At 34.1% G+C, this 22,612-nt stretch overlaps 1 protein-coding gene across 1 annotated transcript in view; it reads left to right on the top strand.

Annotated features, from left to right (window-relative positions):
• PTPRQ (protein tyrosine phosphatase receptor type Q) overlaps positions 1-22,612 on the top strand; it is a 196,363-nt gene that overhangs the window by 150,571 nt on the left and 23,180 nt on the right. The window contains exons 34-37 of the mRNA XM_065887336.1: positions 1,008-1,107; positions 3,595-3,723; positions 19,026-19,052; positions 19,702-19,783. Coding sequence (XP_065743408.1) covers positions 1,008-1,107; positions 3,595-3,723; positions 19,026-19,052; positions 19,702-19,783 — 338 coding nt within the window. The remainder of the gene's footprint in view (positions 1-1,007; positions 1,108-3,594; positions 3,724-19,025; positions 19,053-19,701; positions 19,784-22,612) is intronic.

The raw sequence follows: 22,612 nt of genomic DNA, 5'->3' as shown, positions 1-22,612 counted from the left end.
TTATTTCATTAGGAATGCAAAATTAATTTCTAATTTTATTATTTCTTCCACATTTATTAAACAGAATTCTCCTCTAATAAGGAGCTTTATCTCCTTAACTGGGGCTATTTTTTAATTTATAAAAAACAGTTCATATGAGAAAGCCACGGGAAAAAATGCTTAATTTTCTCTTTAATTACAAATTTTTAGAGTGAAAAAAAGAGTTGTTTAGCTAAAACCAGAGGTTACAAATTAGTACCTTTTTGGTTTTAATTTTCATTTCTCTTTCATTGAATAATATTAGAACTCATGGATTTTTATATTGAATCTATTTCAATCAATTTCAGTTTTTATTCATTATAAAGTTTAAATTATTCCATCTTTGGCCACCTCTTCAAGATGATCTTTTGTTCTTTCCATACCATTAGGCTTTGATCATTTCTTAGCTTTCTTGCCCCATTAGATATCCCAAATTCCTTTTGTTCCCTAATCACACTTTGGAATTACTATCTCTCCAAGTTTCCCTAGTTTCTATTAGTGAAAAACATAGAGCCAACAGGATTTCCTCAGAGATTTTGGATGTGTTCTATGAAAGAGAAAGTCAAGTATGACTCCAAGATTTTTGGCTTGAGCAACTAGAACAATGAAGTTGCCATCGACTAAGATGTAGAAAGATGCAGTTGAAAGGAGGGAAGAATAGGAGTTCAGCTTTGGAAATTTTGATTTTTAAAATTTAATTACACTTCTAAATAAAGATATAGATTACAGTTAAGTAGTCATCATCATATAGATGAAAATTAAAACCATGAGGCTGCGCAGGTTCACCAAAGGTGTGAGTTTAAATAGAAAAAAAGAGGAGCACCAAGGTTTGAGCTCCAAAGTTAGAAGATCTAGGAGAAGAAGAGAAACACATTTGTACACTTCATTAGCATTATTGAGAAATATGCCAAATTTTTTTCTGTATTTTGAGACCCAATGTAGTATTACATATAATAATGATTAATGATTTTATACGTCTTCCTCTTCAGGTGAAGGGCTTTCAGAAAGATCTGTAGAGATTATACTTTCAGTCACTTTGTGTATCCTTTCAATTATTCTTCTTGGAACAGCTATTTTTGCATTTGCAAGGTAAGACTTATTTGTACTTATTCCTAAGATGCTTTATGGACATCATTCAGTCATGGCCCAATCAGGAGACAGAAGCCACAATGGTTACTTTAATGGGAAACATTTAATAATATGTTAACTAGTAAAAATAGTTAACAACTGAAGGGGGTAAGAGAAAACACTAAGGGATCCAGAAGTAGCAAGTGCAACAAAGCTACTCTCTCTAGGCTAAGGAAGAGTGGACAATAGAGGAACAAAGAACTAGAAGAAATCTCACTCCCAAGTTTGACATGGAATGGCTACCACAGGCACACACAGCCCTATCACCTACCTTTGTGCAAAGAAATATGACAGAGGAAGGGCTGGAGCTGATCTGTAGAAGCTACCCATCGTTACTGGAGAGTTGGCAGGCTGGAATCAGACAGTGGAAGCAGCCCACTCTTGCCTGATCACGTAGGTGGGCTGGAGCTACCTGGAATCCTTCACTGATGGAGAGAGCATGAACTTAAGAGGCAGCTAGTGCTCACGCAGGTGGGCTGCTGGGCTTCCACAATGAATAAGAATATTGCAGCGCTAGAACACTCAAGGGAAGTATCTCCCTGTCCCTGTTGCCTTGCAGGATGACTGCAGTGTCCTCTATTGACAAAGTTTAACGTCCAGCCAGCTGGCAAAGGAGAAATGTTAGAGTCTAATTTCAGTATCACAAAGCAGGGCAAAGAAGTGTGGATGTAGAGCTGAGAGACAAAGTGGTAACCCAAAAGCGGAAGCTGCCAGGCTTTCTCCATCTTTTTGAATATTTTATAACTCTGATAGGTTTAATTGAAAAATATTTTAATCAGGTCTAAATTTCAGATTTTATACAGAAGAGGTCACTTTTCCAGTAAGAACACTTAAAAAATGTCCAACTTCCTTATACGGTGGGCCCCTTTCTCACGTTTACTTTATCAAAATGTCTGTACTGTGTTTTCCAAGTGTCTTTTCAAATTCTCGGTATCAGTCTCTTAAAATTCCCGTTGTTTACAGGACCTCAGGAGAAACCTTAGTTGTGATCCTAAAATTAGTTTCATAAGGTAGATTGCCGAGTTAAAGGGACCTTACATTTGTAAAAATAACCATTATACTAATTTCCTAAGTAGCTCAATAGGCTCTATTTTATCCGAAGAATGGTGTCCTGTATTCTGTTTGCCAAGCATCCTGTTTCATCTTGAATCTTTTAAATTATCATTTTGATGGATAATTTGAAGGGCTCTTGAAAGATATTTTTCATATACCAGAGAGTGTTCTCAGATTCAGCCAGAAGATGGTGAGAGGCACTTTTAGAGGTTATTTTAGGCACTTTTAAAGTTATGTTGTGTAATATATGGTCCTTGTCCCTGAGGGATGTGCATCCACCATATTGATATCGTTTTCCTGCTCTAAAATCATTTCTTTATAGGATGAACTCCTTTTGTGGGCAGGAAATGGGCCCCTCTTATTCCCTACAACTTTCCTACATACGGCTCTTCAGCCAACAGAGTCTGTTCTCACCTAAACATTCCGTCAGTTTTCATACAACTCTGCTTTTGTTCAGTCAGCTGGAAGTGTGCTTCCTCCTCCTTCTGATTCTGGAACACTCAAGTCAAATCCTACTTTTTACTTCCTCTAAATACTAATAGTTGTAATCACGTATGTAACATTTTATAACTAATCAATTACTGTTTTAGGAGTTGTAATTTGACTTTTTTTCTCTTTTGTTATGCTTTTTCTACATTTAGATCCTACTTCTCAACTAAATTATGTCCTTGAGGATAAGGACCATATTTTATACTTCCTATATCATCCTCAACACATAAATCATAATAAATGTTAAATGTTTGAAGTGCAAAAGATACATAGAATAGCTAAATATTACTTTATAATATACCGTACTATGTCATATAAAAATAAACGTGTAAAAGGTCTCAGAATGAAGCGACTTTGATTTGATTCGCAGATGCATGTGATTTTATTTTTGAACCTGAGTTTTCTGGTTATATATTATATTCTTAGATTACATAATCTGTATAGTTATATTATACTTAGGTATTACATTTTATTTATAAAAGCCAATGAGACAATTCAAAACACATTTTTATGTATTTTCACGTTATGTAAAATCAATGGAGCATTGTCTTTTAGCACTGGTGCTGATAGCAGTGAGCTATGTCCACATTGGCATATTTCCTTTTTATGACAAACATATGAGACAGCTTGAGGGAGGAGAAACAAGCTCACAGCCTCAGTCTCAGTTGCTCTGTATTTTAAATGTGCCAATGGCTCAGGTCTTGATGAACTAATTCTCATTAAAAGCAGCATGTTAAAAAGTTATAGAATACATTCTGTGGAATTAAAACAGGAAAAAGAGTTGAGTAGCTGCAAATTTGCAGCATACTCAGGGAAGTGATCCCAACAAAGAAATTATCTGACTAATGTCTTAAGAAAAGTAATTTCATATGCTTTCTATGATATTCCCTTCTTGGACTTTATTAGAATTCGACAGAAGCAGAAAGAAGGTGGGACATATTCTCCTCGGGATGCAGAAATTATTGACACTAAATTCAACCTAGATCAGCTCATCACAGTGGCAGACCTGGAACTGAAGGACGAGAGATTAACGCGGTGAGCACTCCTCTGGGCGAACAGTGGTCCAGAGGGCCCGGAGCCATGACCCTATTCTGACCTATGCTTGTTGGAAGTGTTTGTGGGGCTCCTATTTACACAGGTCGCAGAGATCTTCTTTCAAAGGGTGACCTCCATCTTCTACACACTTCTCACTGGTGTTCGGAGAATCAATCTTCCTAATACTTTCGAGTTCAATAGGAACCTTGGACTATAATGTTCAACCAAGCTTTTTTTTCCTGAGACAAATATTTGTACACATTAAATCTTTAAAATTATATTTAATAATCCACTTCAGATGACAGTTTTTTTTTTTACATTGGATTTCCTGGAGGTGTCCACATTTTTTATCACAAATTTAAATTTGTAACTACTTGATATTGTTTATATCATTTTTATAAAAGCCTGTCTTATGCCTCCTTATTTTAGTATAAAATGACATTAGAAGTCTAAATTGTGTATTAACACTTCATTTTTTTAAATTGCTTAGTATTTAAGAATTAAATACAAAGTTAAAATTACCTTTGAAAGGAAAAGTAAAAATATGTATACTAAATATGTCATCAATATGTATTGGAAATAGAATGCTTAATTGTAAAGATAAATTATTCAAAATGTTAGCACATTTGAAAAACTTATATTAAGATAATTCACCAAATTCTTTTATATTTTTTATTTTTTTGCTTGTTCAGTGATTGATAGTTTTTTCTTTTTCCAAATTCTTAATAAAAACTATCATCAGATTGTCTTAACAAGTTTCAATTCTTACGAGATCCAATATTTTGTGATGCTTACAAGCACATGACAGTTGTTACAAAGTACCTGCACAGCTGTGCTGAATTTTAGGAATTGTTACCAACTCTGAAAATATGGCATCAAAGGTCTTAAACTTAAAAAGGAATTAATCATTTATAGTTGTCATTTACCAAAGTTGGTCTTTACCTAATAGACTGACTTTACAAAAATATTTCCAGTATGTCTAAAAATATCTACGTGCTATACGTAGATATACGTATAAGTATATATACGTGCTATAGAGGGAAGTGTCATCTGATAAGCAGGGTCCTTCCAAATGTGACAAAATGAAAGTTATTCAGTTTTATCAGTAAATTACAAAGAAATTTGGTTTGTTGGATATGAAAACTTCTTTATATTTATCTACATTTGTTTATGTTCTAATACAGGTTGTTCCTATCTAAAATGGATAGTGCTCCAAAGACTATGTGTAAGATGGTTATATCTTAAGCAGGACATAGTTTTCCACATGAAAGATCAACCGATTTTCAGGGTAACCTGTCAAAGTTAAATCATATCATAGCAACAATAGAGCATTACTAGTATTAGGCTCTGTGTCTCAGTTCTATAAGGGTCATACTGCATAGTAAAAGGAAGTTTCTTCTCCTTTACCCCTGTGGGCCCAACTCCCTTTCCACACTCCTTTCTGAGTTCAGGCCTGGGATCTCCATCTCTTTCTTCTACAAGTGAAAGTATACAAGGGATAGAACTTCAAATCTCTGAGTGCAATTAATTTTAGTTTCTTGAACAATTTAGATGAATCTGTTCATACTCAAACGTGAATTTCTAAGTGCCCAAACAATTTTACAGCATTTTAAAAAGATTCTTTATTAATCCCCCAAAGTCTCTAGTAAGTAGATCTTTAGGAGTTATAACACAGTGAAAAAAAAAGCCAGTCAGTATTGGAGAAAGTATTCTTTTTCGAGGAGGTTACCATTCTATAGAGGCTACGTGAGGTCAGATCCCCTAAGCTCTATGTGTTTTCACAGCTTGCCCCCTACTCCACTGCTGAACACAGCCATTATCAAAAAGGGATAAGATATATATTTTTTAAACAATGACTGTCATGACAGCTAATGGAAAAGGTGGGCAAAGACTGTATAGGTTGTTTATCATCAGGTACTTATAATTCAGGGACAGCCTTATACTTGACTCATTTATTTTCCTGTTCCATGTTTATTTACATATATGTCACTTTATTTGTACATGGATGTACAATTGCCTTTAAAGTATATTTCAAACAATTTTATCTGTTTTTGCATATAGAAAACGGGTATTAACCACTAGTCATAGCACACTTAGAAATTTGTTTTCATGCTTTTTGCTTTCTCATTTACTTGTTATGATTCTAGTACTCGTGACTGTAAAAACTTTCTCATTGGTAATTCCAATGGCACATACTAATATGATTTGCTTGATTTATTACAGAAATTTATTAAAATAACTATCAAGTGGTTTGGTAGTAATTCTTTTCATTATAGAGATCTCCAGCTTTATTATTTACTGAAGGTTTTTCATGTTAATAAAGTCACTAATACATTAGACAATAAGACTAGAGAAAACAGTAATTAACAGATTCATAATTAGCCATGTGCACATATGCATGTGGTCATTCTTCACTGAAGCTCTAAAGCTCTTCACATGTATTTCAGGTGCTGGAAAATCTAAATCTATTCAAAGCCATACATGTCTGATGAGGGTAGAGCCACAAAGACTAATGGTAGATTCTGAGGCAGAAGAACCAAAGAGCTGGAGTCAGCTTCCAAACTGTTGAGTAACTTATGCCATATGTCTTTGTTATTTACAAGAAGGAACTTAGATAATTTCCTTCAAATCTACCCAATTAACATACGCTCTTTATACGTGAGGCATAGGCTTATTCTTTTCCTTCCAACCTGCCTACTCTCTTGATGCTAATTGGACTTGCAGTTTTCCTCAGTGTTATACGTCTTCACATGTCCATAACAGCAATGATAAAATATCTAATCAGTAGTTAAAATATTAACTTCAGGGAGTCCCCTAGTTGACCAAAAATGGTCATTACAATACTTGGTTACTAAATCCCCTTCAGGATTTAGGGTTTTGTGGTTAAGAAATTATTTATTTTATATCTGCCTATATATTTATATACATTTTAAGATTTGTCCTATAATTTTTATATGTATAAGCTCTCATCATTTGATTATATCTTATTTCACAAAGGACCTGAAAAAGAATTCTCTCATTCTTCTTCTCTTGAAAGAGAACAAAATTCAAAGATTTAATACTCTATAAATCCATGAGAACATTCAGAGATATGCCAAGAAAATGTTTTTTAAGTTCTTATTTGGAATGATAATGACATCATTTCATTATGCACATTTTCTATATAAGTTTAGTGAACGCAAGCTTTATTTCTTGGGAAGAATTCTTGATATTTGTGCTCATCTATTCCACATTTACCAGATTAGAAAATAACCCTTGGGTTTTGCTATTTGATGAACAAAACAACATTTTGTGATGGCTCCTTCAAAACACAGCCATTAACACAATGAAGTGAGAAACATTTCTAGGAGGAAATATTAGCAAGATGAGCATACACACACTGGTAACGCAGACCTATCTCTTTAAAATTGCTGAGCCTGGATCACTGAAGAAATCAAGGAGGAAGTCAGAAAATACCTTGAGACAAATGAAAACAAAAACACGACGATCCAAAACCTATTGAACGCAACAAAAGCGGTTCTAAGAGGGAAGTTTATAGCGATACAGGCTTACCTTGCAAGACAAGAAAAATCTCAAACCACCTAGCCTTATATCTAAAGCAAATAGAGGAAAGAAGAACAAACAAAACCCAAAATTAATAGAAGGAAAGAAATCATAAAGATCAGAGCAGAAATAGAGACAAAGGAAACAACAGAGACGATCAATGAAACTAAAAGCTGGTTCTTTGAAACGATAAACAAAATTGATTACATTTTCACCAGACTCATCAGAAAAAAAAGGAAGAGGGCCCAAATTAATAAAATTAGAAACAAAAAAGGAAAAGTTACAACAGACACCACAAAAATATGAAGGACCACAGGAAACTACTACAAGCAACTATATGCCAATAAAATGGACAACCTAGAAGAAATGGACAAACTCTTAGAAAGGTACAACCTTCCAAGACTGAACCAGGAAGGAATAGAAAATACAAACAGACCAATTACAAGAACTGAAATTGAATCTGTGATTTGAAAACTCCCAACAAACAAAAGTCCAGGATCAGATGGCTTCACAGACGAATTCTACAACACATTTAGAGAAGCATTAACACCTATCCTTCTGAAACTCATCCAAAAAATTGCAGAGGAAGGAATACTCTGAACTCATTCTATGAGACCACCATCACCCTGATGCCAAAACCAGACAAAGATACCACACAAAAAAATTATAGACCAATATCACTGACAAACATAGATGCAAAAATCCTCAACAAAATACTAGCAAACTGAATCCAACAATACATTAGAAGGATCATATACTATGATCAAGTGGGATCTATCTCAGGGATGCAAGGATTTTTCAGTATCTGCTTATCAGTGTGATACACATTAACAAACTGAAGAATAAAAACTATATGACCATCTCAGTAGATGCAGAAAAAGATTTTGACAAAATTCAACACTGATTTATGATAAAAACTCTCCAGAAAGTGGGCATAGTAGGATCATACCTCAACATAATAAAGGTCATATATGGCAAACCCACAGCTAACATCATACTCACCAGTGAAAAGCTGACAGCATTTCCTCTAAGATCAGGAAGAAGACAAGGATACCCACTCTCACCACTATTATTCAACATAGTTTTGGAAGTCCTAGCCATGGCAATCAGAGAAGAAAAAGACGTAAATGGAATCCAAATTGGAATAGAAGAAGTGAAACTGTCACTGTTTGCAGATGACATACTATACATAGAAAATCCTAAAGATACTACCAGAAAACTACTAGAGATCATCAAAGAATTCAGCAAGGTTGAAGGATACAAAATTAATACACAGAAATGTGTTGCATTTCTATACACTAACAATGGAAGATCAGAAATAGAAATTAAGGAAACAATCCCACTTACCATTGCATCAAAAAGAATAAAATACCTAGGAATAAACCTACCTAAGGAGACAAAAGACCTGTACTCCGAAAACTATAAGACACTGATGAAAGAAACTGAAGATGACACAAACAGATGGAAAGATATACCATATTCTTAGATTGGAAGAATCAATATTGTCAAAATGACTATACTACCCAAGGCAATCTACAGATTCAATGCAATCCCTATCAAATCATGAATGGCATTTTTCACAAACTAGAGCAAACAAATTTACAATTCATATGGAAACACAAAAGGCCCCGAATAGCCAAAGCAATCTTGAGAAAGAAAAACGGAGCTGGAGGAATCAGACTCCCTGACTTCATACTATACTACAAAGGTACAGTCATCAAAACAGTATGGTACTGGCACAAAAACTGAAATATAGATCAGTGGAACAGGACAGAAAGTCCAAAGATAAGCCCACTCATCTTTGGTCAACTAATCTATGATGAAGGAGGCAAGAATATACAATGAAGAAAAGATAGTCTCTTCAATAAGTGGTGCTGGGAAAACTGGACAGCTACATGTAACAGAATGAAATTAGAACACTCTCTAACAGCATACACACACACACACACACACACACACACACACACACACACACACAAACCCTCAGAATGGACTGAAAGCCTAAATGTAAGGCCGGATGCTATAAAACTCTTAGAACAGAGTTGTAAAACATAGCAGAACACTCTCTGACACAAATCACAGCAGTATCTTTTTTGATCCACCTTCTACAGTAATGGAAATAGAAACAAAAATAAACAAATGGGACCTAATTAAACTCAAAAGCTTTTGCACATCAAAGGAAACCATAAACAAAACAAAAAGACAACCCACAGAATGGGAGAAAATATTTGCAAACAAAGTGACCCACAAGGGATTAATCTCCAAAATATACAAACAGCTCATGCAGCTCAATATCAAAAAACCAATCAAAAAAATGGGCAGATGGTCTAAATAGACATTTCTCCAAAGAAGACATACAGATGGCCAAGAGGCACATGAAAAGATGCTCAGCATCAATAATTATTAGAGAAATGCAAATCAAAACTACAATGAGATATCACCTCACAGCAGTCAGAATGGGCATCATCAGAAAATCTACAAACAACAAATGCTGGAGAGGGTGTGGAGAAAAGGGAACCCTCTTGCACTGTTGGTGGGAATGTCAATTGGTGCAGCCACTATGGAGAACAGTATGGAGGGTTCCTTAAAAAAATAAAGCTAGAGTAACCATATGACCCAGCAATCCCACTCCTGGGCATATATCCAGAGAAAACTCTAATTTGAAAAGATAACTGCACCCCAGTGTTCATAGCAGCACTATTTACAATAGTTGAGACATGGAAGCAACCTAAATTTCCATCAATAGATGAATGGATAAAGAAGATGTGCCATATATATATATATATATATATATACACACACACACACACACACACACACACACACACATACATACATACAATGGAATATTACTCAGCCATAAAAAAAACCACATAATGCCATCTGGTGCAATATGGATGGAGCTAGAGATTTTCACACTAAGTGAAGTAAGTCAAGGACAAATATCATGGTATCGCTTACATGTGGAATCTAAAAAAAAGATTCAAATGAACTTATTTACAAAACAGAAATAGACTCACAAATATAGAAACAAACTTAGGGTTACCAAAGGGGAAAGGAAGGGGTGAAGGATAAATGAGGAGTTTGGGATTAACATATACACACTACGATATATAAAATAGATAACCAACAAGGACCTACAGTATAGCACAGGGAAATATACTCAATATTTTGTAATAATCTCTAAGGGAAAGGAATCTGAAAAAATATATATACATATACACACACATATAAAATGGAATCACTGTGCTGTACGCCTGAAACTAACATAACATTGTAATTCAATCATACTTCAATTTAAAAAGATCCAATGAAGTTGAAAAGATCTAGTATTTTAATTGTATAGATTATCTGTACTTCTACAAAATAATTCCTATATTAAATCTAGGATTAAACTCTTGGGAAAGTTTAAAAGAATAAAGATATAATTTAAAAAGCAAAAACATTGCCGAGCCTAGCCGGCCCTGTGGTTTGTTTTTAACTAATTTAACTGTAACACAGATTACCTTCCCAAGAGAGTTATAACACTTAAAATTAAATAACCCAACAAAATTTTCAGAAGATAAAGATACTACTGGCTAAAAATTTTTTATTTTTCACTGTCTCCTTTCTACACTTCAGTTAGAAGTTTTGTTTCTTTCAGTGACTAAATCAGAAAAAAAATAAAATAATATTGATCAATGTCACTACTATTCTTACTTGACAGATACTCCTTTTCTTCCAGTCCTCAATTTTTTCCCCCAAATTTTAGGCATCATTCCATACTAATTATCTTGCCTATTTTAGTTGAGTGAATGTAATGGTGCATTATGTTAAGGCTCAAGGCCCAATCCAGTAATCATGAATGGAATTAAAATTCTCAACAAAATAAAGCAAACAATTGAATGGCTATTTTAAGAGTATCTTTCTTTCTTCAATAACTTTAGAAGTTTGCATGTCAAATTTTTATTAAATATATATGCCTTCAGGAAGCTTACCATTCAAAAGAATCCTATGAATGTGTTTTGTAAACTGTAAATCAGAATACATTTGGTATTATTATTGTTATTTATAATATCTGTAAAATTAAGAATGACCCCAGTCTACTTTCACATCCAGGGTTTGCTAACACAGTAATTGCTACTGTTTATGAGCAATCACTATTTGTTAAATTTTGTATGCAATGATCTCACCCAACGCATTCAATCATTTGTGGTAGGTACTCTTATCCCCACTTTACAGATGAAAAATAAAAGATGCCTAGAGAATTTAGGTAACTGTCCAAGGTCATGCACCTAGTAAATAGGACAGCCAAGATGATCCCAGGTCAGTTTGATTCTGAAGTATCAACATACACCTATAATTGTGTGTGTGTGTGTGTGTGTGTGTGTGTGTGTGTATTTAACTCTGAAGCATACTAGATTAAATCAATATAAACCCACTTAAAAAGACAAGGGCCCATGACATCCTTCTTCAAGTAGCATTTTCTATACAGAGAATGATTCTAAGGGAAGAACTTCTTTTGAATTACTTATTCTCTAGTGATATGGGGCAAAGGAATGATGGCATTTTAGTGTAGGTTCAATCTTGCAGAAACTGGAAAATAGTAGTACAATTCTTGTGACTTCAGTAAGAATACATAAAATTTGACTGATATATGAAATTCTTTGTAAAATTGTTAGCATGTTAATTGCCATCAGTTCTTTGACAGATTCTGGTCATTAATTTTACTTCTGTCTTAACTATTTTGCAAGCAATGGCAAAAATATGTGAATCCAAATAAGAAATGTCTGGACAAAATGTGAATTTGGGACAAGAAATGTCCTACAGTAGAACGAAATTTAAGATATTTACTGCTCATGTTCTTATAGCAGCAAAACAAAAATACTGCAGTGTGTTTTTATACTAAATAAATAATGAATCTTTACTTCCAGATACTCTTCATTTTTCTTTAGACGAAAGGAGATTTTTGTCATCCAGTAAGTTACTGTGGTGATGCAGAGCTCTGCTGTGATTATTTTAATCTTTTCAGGTGGTGTGCTCTATATTTTAAAATTCAAGATATGAAGTGCTGTTGGTTAATGTGCTATTTTTTCCAAAGCCCAAAAAACTGTAAAACAAAATACTCTAAACTTTCTACTTACTAAGTGTCCTCTATGATATTGCATGCTATTGATATGGTAAAGTTAACCTTATCAAAATGCACATTGACTTGCAATGTGCATGTCATAAGAATTTGCTGTGTTATCACGTTGTGTTAACTTTGATAGTAAAGTAAGTTTTTACCTAGATTTCTTCACATGCTTCTTGTCCTATTACGATGACACAAGAGTTGAGTTCTCTGTCTGATGGGTGGAGTCTGGGTTCACACTTCACACAAGCTCATTTCAACTACTGCAGGTGCTAATCTGTAAGGACCTAAGACAATGACATTCCCTGTTCTCTGACTCTGGGGCATATACTGAGCAACACATTTCATAGAAATTTGACTTCTATCCTGACCAATGGATGGCCAATGTGCATGCTTTCAGGCATCGCCCTAATGCCCAGAAATGCCTTTTGTATCCTAGGATAAAAATTGCTGTATACATTCTGAAGGTAGCATAGCAAAATGTCAGCATTAGCAGGGACCCAACAATTGATTGAGTGCCCCAGAGATACTCAATTTCTTCATGTAAAGGATATGAATGGAGGCAGAGAGTGAAAATGCATTTGATTTCAAAATCCCAGATCTACTACAGCAGAGTTAGTCCCGTGAGCCGCAAGGCTGGATGGGATGGGGCCAAGACTCCTGACATTCCCATTGACCGTGAGTAGTACTCAGCGTGATTAAAACAGAGGAAGCCAGGCCCTTTTCTACTCTAATCACCTTTAGCATTTTGGAATCATAGCTAACCTCAGAGAAAAATGCTTCCATTTTTATCGAACCCTCTCTGTATCTCTTCTATCGCCATATTTTCTTCCCCTGGAATCAGTGAACAGTGTCCTGCTCAGTCAGAGCTTCTACTTCGATAGAACTAAACTTAATAGTTCAGGTTAATCAGAACCTTTAAACACCTCTATATAAATCACATTTGTCAAAATAGATGTAGTTTTCTTTCAAATCTAGTTTTTTGAGGTCACCTTCTAACCCCTGACAGAGGAATTTCTGTGCTTACCTGCCTGGCAAGACTTCTTTTTAAATGGTGTTATGTCATCTGTCTCCTCTTCATTAGGTCCCCTCACTAAGATCTCTGCCCATCTCTTCACACAGCTGTTGGCAGTGTCCTCATCCTCTCTACTGTTTCTGCCTTATTGCCCCGGAGGTAGCTAGGTTTATGACCACAGTTTTAATTTAGAATACATGGTTTACAAAATAAGAATCTGTCAAGAATTTGGTTTCACATGTGCTAATGTGGAGAGGCTTCAGTAATAAGGAAAATTCAACTCTTGCCACCCTGGGAATCTTACCTCACCTCTTTGACGTCAGCAAGAATGTTGCTCTTCTATATGTATTTAAAAGACCATTTCACCTTGTTTGAATAAAAGAACTATCAGTTGGGCACCTACAAGTGCCGGGCACTGGAAATACTGTGATGAAAAAGGAAGGGGCACTGCCTCTAACGAGCTGCCCTTCAAAGAGCTAAGCTCCCTTATAACCTATTTGTCCTTACAGATATAAAGAGACATGCTGAGGAACTACTTAGATAGCCTTTACTAATTGATTATTTTTCTAGATAGTAAGAAAAATACTGCATTACTACTTATTCAGGTGGCATGTCTACCTTATAAGGTGAAGTTTTAGAGTCAGCTGTATAGTACTAGCCACTGGTTGGGATAATATTTTTAATTTGTATTGAGGACCAGAGAAAAGTCATTGGTGATTTGATAAAAGAAAGGGGGAGGGTCTGAAAGGATACTATTTGAAAGACTATAACAAATAAAAACAATAGAAAAAAACAAAAATTAAGATCCCTTTGAAAGCATTACAGTAAATGCTTTGGATAAGTAACAGAATATCATTGTAGAAATAAATGTAAACGTTGGAATAGTGAATTGAAATATATAAACTAAAAACCTCACACTCAATATTTTACAAAACTTGGAAAGATCAGTTAACATGTTTTACCAGAAAGATTCTTCAAACATTTTTAGTTGAATATGAAGTATGTTAGTGTGACAAATACATATTTTTACATTAAGGCAATAAAATTTGAGGTTCTTTTCTTTTTAACCTAACTTAACCAGTTAAGTAGAAAACACTTTCTCAATTTGTCTTATTCCACTGGTAATGCTGATTTAAGCTGCTCATCTATAGGCTATCATCTATGGCTCTCTATTTGCACTATATTTTAATTCCCTATAGATTTCAACTAATTGACCTTGAGGTAAAGCTCAGTCTCTGTGACAATATGGTCTTCAATCACCACTGCCAACATAAATAAATGGTTCCTCTCTGGATCTATCAAGAGTAATCTGAGCGGAATTTAAGTTTTTGATAGACTTTGAAAAAAAAAAATGAGCCCAGACATGAAATAATACCCTTTTCAACAAAAGGGCACAGGATTTAAGCTAAGATTCATGTAATAAAAAGTGTTTAGCCCTTTATATTGGAAAGTGGTCAGTTATCTTACTGAAATCTGAACAATTCCCAAATTGATTTATACACTAATGAACTGAATATGATTTGACAGTATCCTTCACTGTTGTATTGTAAGTGAATAAAATAAGAGGACTATACCAGTCTAACATGCTCTCCATGTAACAATTTTTTAAGTTTTTAAAAATATTAATAGAAAGTTTTTTGTGTCTTCATAGTGTCTCCATAGATCACTTTATTTGAAAATAGCACTCCTGAAATAACATTGTTGGTTTTCATACACATCAATTTCTATGAGTTTTTTTTTATGCTTATCTAACCAAATAATTTTTCTTAAAGGAATTTAATTTTTTCATCAGTAACAAGTCAATGCATTTTCTTCATATTATATGCCACCTTCTTTTCTAATTCCCTGCATAAATTGTCCACATTACTATTTTCTCCTGTTTACAAACAAAACTTTAAAACTTCAAAGAAAAATAAAATTTAGAATGCAGCCACTAGTTAAGAGAAAAATATACAATATGAGGCTAAGAATCAAGACAATGACATGGAGACTACAGACAAAAACAAGAAAAAAACTAACTTTAATTTGAAACAGGTCATTTATGCCAAAATGTCTTCTCTATTTAAGCTTTCCAGATAGGTATTTTGATTTCAGTTCACACACAATTGTGAGATAAGCATAGACTGGAAAATTACATAAAAACAGACTGTCAGAATCCTCGTTTCTCACATTATGTAAATACAAGTGTGAAGAACAGCTTATGTAAAGTGATTGGGTTTAGATAAACAGTGATACTGAAAAATACATAAAGCCAAACAGATCTTATTTTTTAAAACCTGTTTTTTTAATTACTTGTCTAGACAAGAGTGACTCTATTGTTCATGTAATTTCCTAAGTATCTAGCACCTGTTAACTTCTAATGTGAGAGGATCTGATATGGCTTTGTTTAGACCTGTATACTGTTTATTGATGCATCTATTGATCATACTTATTTAAACCTTTGAGTAGGATCTGCTGAGAATTCTCAATCGCTTAATACTTTTGTGGAAAATTCATTTAATTCAGATATCTTCTCATAATAATCAGAGCAGTTGTATTTAGCTTACTATGTATCTTAAGTCTGAATTCATCCACAATTTTATATTTAACAATGATTTATTCACTGTCTACTACGAATAAGTTTATGAGAGACTTGTAGTAAGCCAAGTGTTAATCCTGCCCCTGCCTTCAAGCACACATGAATCTCAATACATGTGTCCTTAATACATGTACTTTTATATAGCCGTAAGAGAAGGTGGAAGATGATTTGTCCATAGAAATTTAGTTTCATAGAAGGAAGAAATGATTTTCTCTGTAACAGAACAGGGTAAGGTCCATGGGGGAGTTAACATTTGAATCAGCCATTAAGCAATTAGGAAAATCTGGTTGTGGGGAAACACCTGGAACGGTAGAAGAAACTGATAGTGAAAATATCTGGAGTACAAACAGGGTAATGTGAAGGGTAGTTATAAGGAATAATGTAAGAAATGCAGGCATGATTAGAAATGCTTTCACATGATAATATGAAAACAATTATTACAGCCTTTATATTATTAGGGATTTATTTAGAATTTGAATTGAGAGCTAGAAAACCAAACGTGGCTTTGAAATATTTGTGATCACTGTTTATTCTGGGACTCTGATTAGGAAGAATACCATAGGAAATCTTGCTTTGAAATATTTGTGATCACTGTTTGTTCTGGGACTCTGATTAGGAAGAATACCATAGGAAATCTTGCTTTGAAATATTTGTGATCACTGTTTGTTCTGGGACTCTGATTAGGAAGAATACCATAGGAAATCTTGCTGCTTAATTTAGTGCAATCTAGTCTTCCAGTTTTGAGTAAAATTTATTTTTTTGGAAACAAAAAAAAAATCATTATATCAGTATCAATCGTAGAACAGAGCAGTAGGAGGAACTTGAGTTCAATAAAACTAGAAATAGCAATTTTAATACTAATGATAGTAACTAACATTTACGTACTGCTTCCAAAGCCAGGGGTGGGCGTTTCCTAGCATTTTACATACATGAGCTTGATTTACATATATTTGCCCTATTTTCTAAATTAGGAACTAAGAAGGATTAAGTAACTTGCTCAAGATAATATAGCTGGTAATTGTTGGATCAGGTATTTGAAAGCATTTTTCAAAGGGCATTGTATTTTTTAAGAAAAGAATTCACAAATATCCACCCAAATCCAATAGCTAGCCAGTTATGGTTTAAAATCAGTATCTCTAGAGAGATCTTTCAAATGCAAAATAAAATAATAATAGTAAAATAAAAGCAACCTTCTGTGGAGTTCTTCACTGAAATGAAATTGGCTAAAAGGTATTAATCATAATTTCTAAATGAGAGAATAGAACATTAATGAAAATAGAACAAGGATATGAATAATCATCTGGTGCTTTAGCTATTTCTTGCTCTACAAACTAGCTCTATTTCAGGTTCTAGATAGCACAGTAAAAATATTTTTGCCAGTACTACCTCAAATAATCCTGGATCCTCTGGGAAAAGAGAATCTCCCCACTGTAGGATGGCTGTCATTAAAGCAGATGTAGTGTTTGAATTTCACCAATCACAAACTCAATAATGTTCCCTATTATAAAAGTGATCTCCACTTAACTCAAGCATTCCCATTTCTGCGTGGTAGCAGGGAAAATGATCTTGCTAATTCAAGTATCTCATTCATTTCTATCTTAAGCTCAATTCATTAGTATTTGCCCAACCTGACCTTCGTTCCTTTCCTATTTCTGAGGAATATCATGGCATAGGAACACTGAGGCATCAGGCATCTTCAGGGTCTTGGGTAGTGTGTGTCTGGCTCATGGTTGTCTTTTTTTCTTGCTGCTCTTTGCTGAGGCGTAATTATTTTCAACGGGGATTGCTTGCTGCCTTAGTCCCCACTGCACGTGTCAGAAGTCTTTCCAGGCCCTCCAATTCATACACTCTGTTTTCCTGTCCCCAAATTAAGGATTCTTCTGATTCAATATCCCATTCAGGCATCTCCATATCAATCTAGTTAGAGTCAGAATATCTCTGGTGCCTCCTTAGAATCACTCTAGGGTATTGTGAGAAGCCCACAAGCTCATCCACTAAGACTTTGCTCTAACCTATGATTCTACGCTATGCTATGTTGCTGTACTAGGTTATACCCTGAGGAGCTGAGAGATACTTCCTTCTGCCTGGGGACACCTATAGCATTAACCAAGAATTCTACCACTTTTCTTCATAATACTTGCTCCAGCACCTCCATATTATTTTTCACCAATTCCTGTGCTGTAATGAAATACACTCTTTTGACTCACATTTTCTTCATTGAACACACACATCTGTGACCATTTTCAAAGTATTTAAGCCACATTTTTCAATCTAATTTTTTTCATTTGTCCTTTACTTCAAAAACTATATCCTCTTGTAAATATCTGTCACTTAAGAAATACAGTGAAATCATCTCTAATAATATTTCAAATTAAAAACTTTGATGATAAAGGTACATGTTCTTCATTTTATTGCATCGTACTTTGTGCCTTTTGTGTTTTTTTGCAGTGCTAACTTGTGCATGACAAATGTTATTAAAGATGTACCCATCTCTGAATTTGTGTGTTGCATAGTCTAGCTGTTAAAAATTATTTCAGTTTTTTTCAGAGTATAAATAACTTGACCAATGAACTGCCACAAAAGATCTAAAGTAATTGAAATGATTGTCATTTTTTATGGTTATATATTCATGAAAACTCACTCATGAAACGAGACTTAGGCAATCTGATGTCATTTTTCAAAGATTCACCCTCCCTGATTTAGCACTTTTTATGAACAAAGAAAAAAATTTAATTCACATTAACTTTTTTAGACCAATAAATACTATGCAATGTATTTAAAAGTGACCTGTTCTTGATGTAATGCCCCAAATGCCTAACAATATAAAATAGTACCTCCTTAGCTTGAGAAAGAAGCCAAATTATTATCTGGCCATATTTGGGTCCAAATAATATAATTTCAAAAATGATATAGAATTTAAAATAATGATCAAATATCAATTAAAGGCATAGCATATTATATTTTGCTGATTTACCCTGTTTTTCTGATTTTAATCTAAAACTCAGAAAGAGCTGTACCCTCAACTCATAATCCATTTAACACAATCTCTGTTGCAGGTTACTTAGTTATAGAAAATCCATCAAGTAAGTTTGTTAAATATCTTTTCTTCTTTTTGAGTATCAACTCTGGATTCCCTAATTCGATGAATCTCAATGTGTGGTTCCTTTTTTGTATGTTTGTTAGAAAAACCTCCAAGCTGGATATAAATCATAAAAGCATGACTAATTGCATGGTAACTGGAGAAATGCTTTCTCTCTCTCTGGGGTGAAGCCTGCATGTCTGTATTTTAGCTTGGGAAGTAATACAGGGATATTTAAACTCCTTAGGGTTTAAAAACCATGTCGTTACGAGAATGAGGTCACTGCAATATTTTATATCTTCTAAAACCTTGTAACGTATAAAATGTTTTCTGTATGACAAAGAGGTTTTATGTGTTTTAGGATTCAATGATGACTTTATGCCCTTACATTTGCTTGAAAAACTTTCTTCATTAAAATGTTAAATCATTTAAAGTCACTTAAAATTTGAAGGATTTTTATACCATGAAATACAAAGAAAGTGAACTTAAAGGGGGAAGCTAATTTTGTAAATATGATAGAGTGACTTTAAAGGGCTGTGTGCTTTTGAAATGCCCCTTGTCCTCTAACTTGTCAACTGTAAAGAGAGTGCCCAGGCTAAAGGAAAAGAACTCAACCTAACATGACTCCATTTTATACCTTTCTTTGCTTGGAGGCCGATAAGCAAGAAATCCTTTCTGCAACATGTTGAAGAGCTTTGCACAAACAACAACCTAAAGTTTCAAGAAGAATTTTCGGTATGTTACTAGCAGTTGTCACAACATTGCCAGACCTCCAGTCGTTTCATGTGTCACATTTCATGTCCAGTTTAAGCTTGCAAGGCCATGAAGGACTCTGGCCTTGATAATCAATACCCAATTACCAGGTTGATTGTTTGGACAGTAACGTTACACTGGGCAGCCTCCGGTGCAACCTGAACAGAATTATTCACCTACTGTGTCAGGAAAAGGTGCTCCGGATCAGAGACCTCCCCAGCAAGGGCAGCCTGGCCCTGTTTCTTCTTTGCTCTCTCACCCAGATGTACATGCAACTCTAGAATGCTGTATGCATCAGGTTTTGTGTGTGTACGAGGTTTGGGTGGTACCGTAAATGTGGCTTTATATTTAAATAACTATTTTAGATTTAGAAACTAAATAATTCCATTTCATATTTGCCTGCTTAGTTTATGTTAGTGGTATAGATGAACCTGAGAACAGAACTTGATGTTTCCAGAAATTATTTTTAAAATGTTATTTTTAGAACTTTAAAAAATAAAAAACAGATAAAAAGAAGCCTATAAAACACAGGTATTACTTAAGTGATCATGGAATAAATGCAGTATCACGTTATGGAGAATATATGAAGTTAAGAACTTGTTACTTTTACACTTTTTGAAAGTTAAGATTAATTTTATTGCTTTTAGCATCTTATATATCCATAAAGTTGAAATTACATTAAAACATAAGGCATGTGTTAGTCTACAAGCTATTTTAAAACTTGTGAGGCTCTTTCCTAACTTATTTTGTATCGTAAAAATAAAACAGATTTCTAAATGTTACCAAAAACTTTATTTCTAGTTTTTCATGAACTTTTTAGTGTGTGAACAAAAACAATTGGCTTGAATAATTCAGGATTGTAATATTTCAGTCTCTCAGGAAATAATCACAAAAAATGTGAGAAGATTAATGTTATTTCCTACAGCTTTTGGTTATGCTTCTTAAGTAATATTGGTCTGGATTTAACAAAATCAGTGGTACCATAAAACTCTTCTTAGCATTTATGCAGCAAGAACTGTCAATTTTTCAGGAACAAGAGGGTAGTTTCATTAGAATAGGAATGAATATAGTTAACATTATACATGACTGAGTAGATGAAAAGTTTTATTAGCAATAACATTTTCTCATATAATGAGAAAGCTTCTAGTTTAACTTTTTTGGAGATCATGGTTTTAAGTACTTGGGTGTTTTTATATAAATATATAGGTTGTGTGTATATATTAGGTAAATGTATATTCACATGTAAGGAACACGGTTTTTTTAATTGCTTTTAGTTATAGTGCTGTATTTTTTAAACTGTTTTAATAAACAAATGCATATTTGATGCATATGTTTGATAAAACTTGTAATTCGCTTATACCTTAAATACTAATAAGCTCCACTACGTGACAGCTATTGATATATATGAATTCAACACTTGAACAGCTAAGTGACCTTGGGTAAATCACTTAAACTCTCTGTTGTTCTATGTCCTCACTTGTAAAATGCTGTATCTATCTTGTTGAATTGTAAATACTAAACTGATTGAATGTGTGTAATACTAAGAATAGTGGCTGGCATAACTATTTGCCATCATAGTGATGATTTCATAAAGAAGTTCAAATGATGAAGAAGAACTGCAGACATGTATTTAAAAAAACTCAAATGACACCGTATCATGATGGAGGTATGCAGAAAGAAGTGAGGCTCAACTCTGTTTGGATAGCTGTCAGAAAAGACTTTACAAAAAGGTGACCCGCCAGATGAACTTTAGGATGGAGCAGAAGTCCAATAAGTAGATAAAGGGGGAAAGGTATTCTAGAGAGAGAGAATGAATGCAAAAACATAAGGATGCAAAGCAGTTCCACTCATCTGTGATCCCACTAAAAAGTGGGAACTGTAGGAGAAAGAGCTAAATAGGAAAGGTTGGTTGAGGCCCTGTGTGCTCTGATAAGACTAAGACCACTGAGTGTAACATTACTATCCAAACAGTCAACCTAGTAATTGGGTGTTAATTATCAAGGCCATAATCATTTAAATCTATAAATGGAAACTTCTGTAACTACAGAAAAATAGGTACCACTTTTCAGGTGATTCCAATTCATCTTCTTTTCCCCCTCTATTTCTTTGTCTCTTATAAATATGCTGACATATACTCCCAAAACCTAACACAAGGAAGCTGTTCTAGGATTCCTCACTTGGTTAAAAATTTTTTTTCTAAGCCTCTAGTGCCAAAACGCCAGAATTCAGATGCTTAATACTGTCCCTCTTCTCTAACACATACACACTCATGTAAAATGCTGTCCAGAATTCTCTTTGAGGAAAAATAAGGGAGAAGGGAAAATTATCCAATTAAAAGAAATCATTTATAATAAGGTGGGAAAAAATCGCAAAACCCCACGTTTTTAACACTTTTTAAGGAATTTGGTAAATTGAGGCATTTCTAATATGGAAAACTATAAATTTCATAAATGTAAATCATCAGTTCAACAAAATAGTGAGCACATTTTCTTGCACCAGCTTTCTTTATGATGAATGGATAATATCGTGGTTTTTCACCAAAATGTCAATAACAGATCTTGACCCTTCCTCTGATAATTCTTTATCACACCTTTGCATTCCGCTATCGATTTAACAATGCCCACTAAGAACAGGAATTGACCTTTGGCATTTTCTCACAAACTGACCAATGTTGTACCAATTAATAGGCGTGAAATCACACTGCCTGACGAGAAAAAACAAAAAATAAATCACTGACTCCCTTACCCTACTAAGTAGACATTAAAATATTAAATAATACACAGTATGTATTTGACAAAACCATTAGTAAAT

The sequence above is a fragment of the Phocoena phocoena genome, chromosome 11 (genome assembly GCF_963924675.1).
Source record: "Phocoena phocoena chromosome 11, mPhoPho1.1, whole genome shotgun sequence".
Classification (NCBI taxonomy): domain Eukaryota; kingdom Metazoa; phylum Chordata; class Mammalia; order Artiodactyla; family Phocoenidae; genus Phocoena; species Phocoena phocoena.
The sequence above is the reverse complement of the archived record's forward strand: the minus strand, read 5'-3'. Positions and strand labels throughout refer to the sequence as shown.